Source organism: Leptosomus discolor, chromosome 14, assembly GCF_034619465.1.
Source record: "Leptosomus discolor isolate bLepDis1 chromosome 14, bLepDis1.hap2, whole genome shotgun sequence".
Classification (NCBI taxonomy): Eukaryota; Metazoa; Chordata; class Aves; order Leptosomiformes; family Leptosomidae; genus Leptosomus; species Leptosomus discolor.
In genome coordinates this window covers 15,318,156-15,328,658 of record NC_141404.1, presented here as the reverse complement: position 1 = coordinate 15,328,658, position 10,503 = coordinate 15,318,156, and the positions used below count along the sequence as shown (strand labels likewise).

Here is a 10,503-nt window from a genome sequence, read left to right as displayed (position 1 = left end):
CCTTTTCTGTAGCATCTCCCATCCTGCATGCCCCCTCCACCACCTTCCATCCCAGTTTGGGATACACATCCCTGGGGGCACCGGGTGGACCTTCTCTGAGCAGCTGTGTCCCTGGGTACCTGGAGGTCCTGTGATCAAAGCCCTGCTCCCATCTCATAAATGCCATTTTCTGCTGTCAGAGTGCTCTGGCTGGCCTGAAACAGCACCATTTTCAGCGTTACCATGGTGATGGCTGCTTGCTAAGTGCGTGCAATGGTGATGCACATGATCGAGTCCAGCCAGGCAAAGGTGCCTGTGGTCAGCCCCACAGCTTGCACAGCCCCCCACTGGCCCAGCTGCCCCTTGCACCCTCCAGCCTGCAGCCAAGGAGCCCACTCTGAGCCTGGGACATGCAGCAGGAGCCATGGATGGATGTAACTCCATGTACCTGCCCATGCTCTGTGTGCCCAGCATCCCTGGTCCATTGTCCCCAGTCCAGCTCAGCCCATGGCTGTAGGAGAGATTGTGGCAAGAACAGGTCAAGGAGTAGAGGCTTTTGTCAACTAATGCGCTTGTATATGTAGATTATAAGATTTATTTTTCTCTTATGACTCCCTGCAGTAAAAGCTAAGCTCCCCCACAGATCTGCCCGTGTCCCTCTCCATCCAGGACCTTGCATCTGGCCCCAGACTGGTCCCACTTGGCTGCCCTCTGAGCTGTGGGTCCCACCTGCAGCAGAGCCCCAGTGCTGTGCAGCTGGGCAACATCAGGCCACTGGGTTTGCTGTGACACAACTGGCCATGCCATCTCCCGCCCCATCCCCTCCAGGGCTGCGGCAGGTGGCCAGGATGAGCGGCGAGTTGGGAACCAGCAGGACTCGGAAACCCAGCAGTGACTATGGAGAGCTGCCATGGCCTTCTGCTGGGCACGGCCAACCAGCACCCAAGACAGCAGCCCCAGGGCGTCCTCAGGGATGCTCCCACAGAGCCATGCTGTTGTCCACTGCCCCACTGCGCTGGGCTCCTGGTGATCCTGCACATGGCCAGCGGCTCCATCCCACCATCCCTGCCTGCAGCCACTTCTTCTGGAAGTGACGGCTTGATGCACAAGATCCTTCCTTGGGTGGATGGAAGAAAAGAAAGCACAGCACATGGCTGCAGAAGGAGCTTCAAGGCAGGATGGTGCCCATTCATACCCCAGAGGAGGGAGAGAGCAGAATAATGGACACCCTCCCCTCCTGCCCAGACAGGGCCCTTCCCCTCCAGCCGGCACTTGGTAGCTGGTCTTCTTCAGTCTGTTACTCATCCGCCCTCCTCAAGCTGATGGCTGTTTTGCAGGGAGATTCACCAGGCGGAGCAGCTACTAGAAACTGCATCACAGAAAAAGTGAGGTTGGGAGGACCTCTGGAGGTCTCCAGTCCAACCTCCTGCTCCAAGCAGGGCTAGCTGCAAAGCTAGGGCAGGTCACTCAGGACCGTGCCCTGTCCTTTTGAAAGCCTCCATGGATGGAGGTGCCACCACACTCCTGGGAAAGAAGCTTTTCCTTACATCCAAATAGCGTTTGCCATGTTGCTACCCATGGCCTCCTGCCCTCCCCTGTGTCCCTCCGAGATAAGCCTGGCTCCATCTTGATCCCAAAAAACCAGAATGAGTTGTCATAAATGCTACTCACTGGTAGAGCCACGAGGACGTTTGCTGCCATTTCCCCATTGCCTCTAAACATCACAAAGCAAATCCCAAGCAGCGAGCAAAGCTGTGGGGGTGAGCATAGCATGTACTAGCCACAACAGCCCTCAGCATCTGAGTCCAGCTTTTTGGTAGAAATTGAGTCCTGTTGATTTGAAAGCAAACATAGCAGCGATATTTGAAAGGCATTTGCTGCAATTGCCCAAGTGAGTTTCTAAATCTCATCTCTTCTTGATAAATGCCATAGGATGGGGGATGGTTTTCAGGCTAAGTTTTGCCCTGTGCTGACATTGTGTTCGTGATGATTCACAGCACTCCTAAAAATCACGTCCTTTTGCAACAGCTGCTCCAAACTGAGAGCCTCAAAGCCACAAGGGAAAACGTAGGTTTGCCTTTGAGACCAGCGTGAAAGGCAAGGACACGCTGCTTTTGCTAATGCTCCCAAAATATTATTCACTGTTTGAGTACAAAGAGGTTTGTTGGGAATTTACAAGTAAAATGCTGTTTAATTCATGAATGTAAATGGGTAAGAAAATAAGTTTGTTGAGAAACACAGCCTTAACCCCAAGCTGGTTTTTGGATCAGTGACCACGACTTGCTGGGAATCACGAGCAAGACAGACAAAATTCAAACATTGCTTCAAGATACCAGCAAACACCAACTTCAGAATTCAGAACAGCCAAGTCAGTATACGTGTCCTGTTACTGCTAAACAACGGAATTAGTCCAGCCATTCTAACCAAGGCTTTTCCAGTTCGGGTGGTTTCCTCAATTTTTCTCTGCTTTATTATTTTGCAGTGTTGGGTTTGGGGATGACCGAATACCAAGCCCCCTTCACAACCAGCACATGGGCCCAAATTTCGTGTTTCAAGGGCCACTTTCCTATTTGTGGCAGGCTTGGTAGGACTACCATGTATTTTTGTAACCTGAGGAATGAATTAAACAGGAACCTCTGAGGCCTGGATTGACCTTCTAACTTCCCAGCACTGGTGGCTGATACCTGCACGCATGTGTCTCCCAGCCTGGTGTTTGCATTCCAAGGCTTCGTCCACCAACATGTGGAAAACTGTCAGGGCTGGAGATCCCCCTCGCCACTGACTGGTCCTGGGCCACAGCACCCTGCAGGCGCAGGTTTTCCTTCTCTCTGACCTGAAACAGCCAGCTTGTGGCTGCGCCTGCTCCTCATTTCGTCTGCCACAGCCATCCTCCCCTTCTCCATTCGAGCCACAAATGGAAAACACTGCCCTGGCACACGGTCACCCGTCGCCAAGCTGCACTGCTTCGGGTGGGTGACGGACCACTTCGTATTGCCCCTTGGACCGCCTGGCCCTGGGGACACTGGGAAGGGCTGTCACCACGAGACATGCGTGCGGCAGGTGGCCTTCGAGGTGGCCTCCCTGGCTGTGACTCTGCAGGGCAGCTCTTGGGAGCCCACAGCCCCACAGTTTGGGGGGAGCCCTGGCACGCTCCAAGCTCTTCCCCTGTTTGGGCTTACAGATGTGCTGCTCAGAGACGCTTATCTGCAATGGCAAAAGGAACCTGAGGCTCGAGCGAAAGCCTCAGGCAGGGCTACGGTTGGGTTTGGGTGACTAGCCCCATTTTCCTGCCCTGTCAGAAGTCCTCCCAGCACTGGCTGCAGTCCCTGCACAGGAAAATAGAACAATCAGGTGATTCTGTGGTCAAGCTGCCAGCTTGTCTTGCGCAGGAATTGCACCAACAGGTCGACACAAACCTTGGCCTGCCAGTTTGCCTTGGGATTTTTCCTTTCATTGCTGTCTTGCCGAAATAATTTTTCGCTGTTCCCCCTTCTGAACAGTCTCGGCCGCTACCCCAGCCGTATCTGAACTGCCACATCCAAGGTGACCCCGGGCAGAGCTCTCTGGCAGTTTGTCAGTGGCTACCACGTCCTTGCCAAGCCGCTGGGTCTCTGCCCCCAGCCCGTGGGTTGGGATCTGCTGCGCACGCCGCAGCGGCGCTCAGGGCCCTGACGGTGGTTGGCGTTAGACACGCACAGCGCCTGGCCTGGGGCCAGAAGCGGGAGGCTCGTGACCTTCGCTGAAGCCCGAGGCAGTGCTTGGGTCTGAGCTGCGCTTGGGGGCCAGGCCCTTCCCCTGTCCTTGGGTGGATTTGCAGCCCTCAAGCTGACAGCACCCAATCTGCAGCCGCAGGTTGTGGCATCTGTGCCTTCCTGGGAACGCACTGTCACAGCAAACTACCAGCTCCTCCAATTCCCCTTGCTAGGGCAGAGGAGGAACCTGATATCTTCCAGGCTGAGCCAACCTAGGCAGGTAAAAACCACCCCCGCACAAGCAGAATCAAGCTCCGTCTGTGGTCAGAGCTGCAAACGACAGGTGTAAAACCAGGACAGTCTGACCCCAGGCCCTGAGCTATTCCTCCACCTCAAGGTAGCTTGTCTGGGGGTATCGTAGCCCAAACCATCCCCAAATGCTGCATGGGGGCTCCCTCCCCACCTCAACACATTTGCTACTCTGCCTAGCAGGAGAGCAAGCCAGCCCTGCATGCTTGCAGCTTTGCTTTCTCTGAAGCTGCAGCACCCCTGGTCCACAAGCAGAATTCCCAAGTTTCCTCAAGTCAGCAGAGCATCTCCATGACAGTATGTCCTCGGGGGCGGGGGAAGCTGCCAGCCACATCCAACACAAGCGTAGGGAAAGGAGCAAGGGGAAGGTTCCTCAGCAAAGCCATGAGAGAACGGAGGGCTCCAACTCAGAAGTCCAGATTAACCACGTCCCCTATAGCTTTCCCACAGAGAAGCTCCTGCAGCTCCTATTGCAGTCTTGCACTGCCCCCAACAGCACCCCCAGTGGGACAGGAGCTCTTCCCCGAGTCTGGCCGAAAGCTCTCACTACCCCTCGTCGCCCACCAAACCTTCCCCAGGCAGCAGGTCCTGCAGCCAGGGCGTGCACAGTGAGCAGCGCTGAAGAGTCAGCGTCAAGGACGGGCAATAGCAGCAGCAGCAGCAGCTGGGGAGGACGTCCAGCCGCAGCTCTCACCGAGATGAGGCACCACGGGACTGGAAGGTCATTTTATACAAAAAACCTACCAGTCCCCAGTAGAGAGAAGCAGCTGGTAACTGCCCACTCAGCCATCCCAAACAGCCCCCTCACTGCTGAGGAGCTGAGGCACTCGGGGACCCCCCAGGGCTGAGAGCAGGGTGGGGGCAAGCGCCAGCAATGCTCTGCCATAGCTGCACCGGGCCCCAGAGGCCAGACCCACACCAGCCCGTTCCAGTAAAGCTATGGAGGGGGGACGGGATAGAGCCAGTCTGGAGCTTTGCTCTGAGCTGCATTAAAATGCATGAGCTGTGCTAGCCCTAATGATGAGCAGAGCTGTCAAACAAGGAGCTTGTCCCAGCTAATTATCTCTAACGAGGGCAGAGTGTCAGGGTCCCCGAGGAGCTGGGCAGCAGCTTCCCATTCAGCTCAGTTGCAAAAGAGGGAGAAGATAAGCAAATGTCATTGTGCTGGCCTAGCTACAAAATCATTAATTAGGCAAATGTGACCTTCTCTGCCAGTTTGCTCTTGAGAGCCTGGACTTGCCAGAGCTGAGACACAGAGGCCGCCTGGAAACACCCCAGCTTTTGCCATCCAACCTGTCTCCCACAGCACTGAGCCTCCTACGCCTGCGCAGAGAGCACAGCCCCAGTCTGGCAGCCCCTGACCAACCAGCCCTACCAGTCAGGGGCTACACAGCTGTGCCACTCACCTGGTGGCTCAAATACCCCTTGCAAGGGCTCCACCCCATTTCCTAGCCCAAAAAAGCAGCAGAGAAGTCTGGTCTTCATGAAACACTACCATTTAGATCGTATTCACCTCAACCACCTCCCTCATCCCCGGCCACCCAGCACAAGCCTGCAGAGGCTCTGTGCCCACCCAGTGACCATTTCCACAGCACCTTTCCCCCAAATCTTTAAGGCAGACATTAAGGCACTGGGAATTTCTGCTCCCCTGCGGTCCTACTCCATTCCAGTGCAGATGGGATCAGCCACCCGCTGCTCTACAAGCCCAGTTTTTCTCTCATCATGGCTCCTGTGGCTCAGAAACCCAGACAGTACACTTGCCCTTACGTGCTAGAAAGGGGGAGCGCCTCATCCCAAAACATGGTTAAGGTGAAGCCTCTTCTGGGGGCAAGCGACAAGCCAGAGATACAGCTCACACAAGGTCCATCCTGCAAGCTCTGTGCTTGTCTCTCCCCTCAGAGCTGAAGGGAAAGGGAGGGGAGGCCGGTTTTTCTTCCGCCAGAAACCCACTGCAGGACCATGAAGCTTCCACTAGCACATAATCACGGTAAGTGCTTGTTGTCAGACAGGAGCAAAGGCTTGAACACCCACTTCAACTACATTTTTACAAAATAAAAGATTTAGAAGTCACCAGCTTCAAACAGAAACAGCGCTGGAACCCCAGGGGTTGGAGTGAGCTGTATGGCCAGGGAGCTCAGCCCCACCTGCCGGCAGGCACCACTTGAGGCAGGGGGTTCGGGGTCATGCTTTCAGGGCACAATTGTCTCTGCTGCAGAAGGCTGGGGACTGATCCAAGTTACACCACCACTGTGTCTCACAGGCCCTTCTATAATACACTAATAAGGAATGAGCATCAGAGAAAAGTTTACTGACATTCCCAAAACCGCTATTTCATTTCATATCGTGATCAAGCTCTCAACAGCAGCCAACTACTCGTACAGGCAGAAAAGCCACATTAAGTCAGTCTTACAAGACCACTTTCAGATGCCACAGGGCAGAAATTCTTTCCTCAGCCCAGAGGAACAGTTCCTCACTGAATTTAGGCTGTCATTAGACTTCAATAACTGCAACATGCTCCTAGGCACACTCCTCATGTGGCCCCTTCCACACAAGCGTGGTTTAGAGGACTCGCTGAACCCCACAGCTTGATCTGCAGCACGAGTTTTGCTGCAAAGGTTTCTTTCCTTCTACTCCTTCTGCAGTGCCTGTTCCTTCAGCTGGTTGACAAGCTCTTCAGCATACACCTTAAAGAGGGGGACAGGGTCCTGAAATAAAGCAGAGGATAAACCACTTAAAAGGAGTGAACCTGAGCAGCAGCGAGGGGTGAAGTCTATGGGAAAGCCCAGGGAGCCAGTGCTGCGCGAGTGCCAACAGCTAAAGGCAGGGGAAGACGCGGCTGAGTTTTTGTCAGTGGCTGAACAAGGCAGCCTGCTGTGCTACTCCTCCAGACACAGCCGCTGCTCGGCTCTGTAACCCTGCCTCAAAGATGACAGGCACTTGGGTGGAACATGCATCAGCTTTCCCAGCTCTGCCTGCAGAAGAGAAACATCAGTAGCTCCCAGGGATCCCTTTTCTTCTAAAAATGCTTCCCTCCCTCCCTCCTCACGCTGCCCTCAGTCAGAGTGGTACTGAAGCACGTTGGGTGACCATACCCCTTGACGAAGCTGGAGCCCCCCAGGGTTCAGGGCCCAGCACCATGTCGTGCAGTCAGTGCTCCCGACCTTTCCCGTCCTGCTGCAGCCACAACAGGAGCCAACAGGTCTGGGGGAAACGTCACCAAGAGGCCCCACCACCCCAGGAAGCCCTTTTGCCCCGGCAGTTCTCTGGTGCACCCCCCCTCTGCATGTTGCTTTTAACAAGCGAGCTGCAGCGACAGGTTCACACACTGAGCGGGCCCTGAGCTTGTAACCACGTGTCCCAAAGCAGGTGGCAGCTAAAGGCAAAGATGTTCGTGCAACAGGGCATGAGTTACGAGCCATCCCCCTACGTAATCTGTGTCCTGGTTGGGTGGGATCTGCTTTACAATGCACTTTAACACAGCCCCAGGGTTTGGGCCCCCAAATTTAACCAGGTTCACGTGGCTGCTCATGAGTTTTGGAGCGTGACTTCCCTGGCTCAGGAGGGCTCAGGCTGTTCAGAGCAGCTGGAGGTGCAGCCTGATGCGGCTAAGACACCGCGGGGCCAAGCGCTGCCTCAGGAACTCACCTTTTTTTCTAGGAGCCTCTGTTTTTCTATCGCTTCTTCTAAACTCAAGCCAACCCATTCAGCTTCCTCCTCCGGGATCACAAATTCCTGTGATGAAAGAAGGAGCAGGTGGTGGTACAGTCTTTCCAGTGACCAAGATGCAAGTCCTTTCTATACCCAACTCACACAAACACATGTTCAGCACGACCATTACCACGGACACATCTTAACACATTGTTCCCTCATTTCTGGCAATCGAAGTCCACTTCCCTTCGCTGCTTTTCCCCTAGAGAGGGTCCTGCTTTCCCTGATCAGGCATGTCTGCTGCTGCGCCTCTCCTTTGGGTGGTTCCGAGGCTGTTTCTCAACACAGCTCCATGGACGCTGGTGGTGTTTCTGTGCTGGCAGCCACCACCAGCTGCACAAAACCAAACCTCACCCAGGCAGCCTAGGCTCCTCGCTGCAGCAGCAGTACAAATTCTCGCTGCTGTCAATAGTGCCAGCTCCCACCAGCGCTTGTCACAGACCCTCACTGACCTCCATCACAGCAAAAATACAGGTTTCCACCTACCTAAATGATCAGTACAGAAATTAGCAGCCCACAGAGAGACAAGAAAAACCGGTCAGATGATATTCAGATCTTCTCTGCCCATGCTCTCAACCCTAAACGCAGGAGCATAGACGCTGGTTTGTGCTCTGACAGGCTCCTTAGGGCATTCTCAGGCCGGACAACCAGCAAACATCACTGCAGACACGAGGGCAGGAACTGCAGGTCAGGCACCCACCCGGTATTTATTATAGACGGCCTCTCTTCGGGCTGGATCATCGGGATGCAGTTTAGGATCCCGCCGTGCAAGTCGCAGCAGCATCGTTCGCTTCAAATCCATCCCGAGCTTCGAGCACATGTCGGCTTTCGGGGTCTGGGGGAATAAAGTTGGATGTAAAGTTGCACCAAGAGCCCAGAGGCTGGAGAACACGCATGGGTGTTGTAATTGGGTCTGAATTTTTAATAGATAATTACTTTTCATTGATAATTAATTGCTTTTAATGAACAACTAGCATCTTGTATTAATTTCTTGATTCAACCAATTTACATGATGGTAAGAACTATATAAAACCTCACTGCTGCTAAGAGACAGCAGATGAGGCCTTACGAAGATGGCCAAAGCTAAAGCTGCTGTGGATTGTGAAATTGTACAGAACACAGAACAGGGAGGCTGGGAGACAGGTACAAGGGGTGAAATTGTACATTCTCAGCTAATTCTCTTATCTTATGGGATGAAACCATAGAAACAAAGGAATGTCGCTGTGAAGGCGCTCCCATCCTCCCCATCCTAATTTGTATATCAGAGATTTTGATCAGTAAAATAACCAATGATTATATTAGTATAGGAATATTAATAAAGTCATAAAATAGGATGGACCAATCCTTGTAAATGTCAAAATTAATAGCATGCATAACATGAATGCTTATGTTAAAGATCATGACTTTGCAGAAAAAGGATATAAAATGTTGAATTTTTGATATAACTTTGAAGCACATGGGGTGGAGCTATCCCCCATGCTTCCCAGCGCTGCAATAAAGAAGGGCCGGCTTCTCCGCAACGGCGTAGGTAAGTTTGTCGTGACTGCGACCCTCCGTCAGCACGGGGACACGGCTGGCCGTTCACCCACACGCTGCAGAGGCTCTCAGGACACGTGTCACGAAAGGGGAAAGAAGGTCCCGTGGATTTGTCCTGGAGATAATTGGATCACGGTTCTGGTTTTCACACCGAGGGCTCCCATCGCGGGGGATGAAAGGCTGGAAGCTTCAGCACTCGCACGCCGAGAGCGGCGGAGCTCACCGAGGCGGCCGCAGAGCCCCGCCGGCGCGGGGCCGTACCTTGAGGATGTAGAAGTCAAAGCCGTAGGCCTGGTCGATGAGGTCCAGCGTCCGCATGGTGACCGTGATGGTCAGCGTGGCGTCCAGGATCTCGCTGTAGAACTGCCGCTCGAAGAGCTGCGGCTTCCACGTCTTGGGCAGCCTGGTGGAGAGCTGGGCGGAGACCGGTGGTCAGGGCCCAGGGGCGCTGCTGCCGCCGGAACGGGCCCAGGCCGCTGCCAGCGGGCGCTGGTCGCCCGCCCGCCCGCCCACCCCCGGGAACACCGGCCCCGGAGCGCTCACCTTGTCGTTACGCGCGTATCGGAAGCCGCGGATCCAGCCCTCGCCACCCCAGAGCCCCTCATTGGCCGCAGGGGGGAAGTACACCGGCACCGCCACGTCCTGCACGCGCTCCCGCTCCCCGGTGCGCGGGTTCCGCCGGTAGCGCACGCCCAGCGGCCGCCAGTGCACCGGCGTGGGCGGCGTCTCGTCCCGCAGCGACGCCAGGTAGTGCTCCGGCAGCCGCGCGCAGATGCCCTCCCGCAGCCGCAGGGCCGGCCACAGCCGCGGCGCGTACCGGTGCAGCGGCATCGTCGCCCCCACCCCCCCCCCGCCCCCGTTACCGCCGCCTTCCGCTTCCGCTCCCAGCGGCCGGAAGCGGAGCCGCAGCCGCTTCTCATTGGCTGGCGGCGGCGACGGCGGCCGGCAGGGGCCGCGCCGCGCCCGCGTTTGGGCCTCAGCCCGCAGCACGCGCTCCAGCCCGCACGTAGTTGCCCTCAAATACCGTTACCTTTATTAAATTATAAACCCGTAAGCTTTAAAATTTACCGTATAAAATAATCACAGGTATTAACAGCAAAGAAAAAAACCAACCCAAACCTTTTTTCCCCAGATACAAGAATTCGCTCAGATTTTACCAAAAATAACTAACAACCCCCTCCCCCAGGCACCCACTACAACCGTGCGCCAGGGCCAGCGGGGTAGGGGAGGGAAAAGCGGAATTTCGATGATCGAACATAAAATAAACAATCACGTTAGA

At 54.9% G+C, this 10,503-nt stretch overlaps 1 protein-coding gene across 1 annotated transcript; it reads right to left on the bottom strand.

The window, feature by feature from the left end:
* Nucleotides 1-6,267: 6,267 nt before the first annotated feature.
* MRPL28 (mitochondrial ribosomal protein L28) lies at nucleotides 6,268-10,055 on the bottom strand. Its single transcript, XM_086473325.1, has 5 exons — nucleotides 9,768-10,055; nucleotides 9,486-9,638; nucleotides 8,389-8,523; nucleotides 7,626-7,712; nucleotides 6,268-6,685 (listed from the first exon to the last, which is right to left on the bottom strand). The coding sequence occupies exons 1-5, from the start codon at nucleotides 10,053-10,055 to the stop codon at nucleotides 6,608-6,610; spliced, it is 741 nt and encodes a 246-aa protein (XP_086329451.1). The 3' UTR covers nucleotides 6,268-6,607.
* Nucleotides 10,056-10,503: the final 448 nt, after the last annotated feature.

Coding starts and splice junctions, on each gene's coding strand:
- MRPL28 (XM_086473325.1), bottom strand. CDS start 10,055: ATGCCGCTGCACCGGTACGCGCCGCGGCTGTGGCCGGCCCTGCGGCTG. Junction 8,524..9,485: donor TTGACTTCTACATCCTCAAG/GTACGGCCCCGC, acceptor TTATTCCCCCAG/ACCCCGAAAGCCGACATGTG. Junction 6,686..7,625: donor AGAGGCTCCTAGAAAAAAAG/GTGAGTTCCTGA, acceptor GCTTTATTTCAG/GACCCTGTCCCCCTCTTTAA.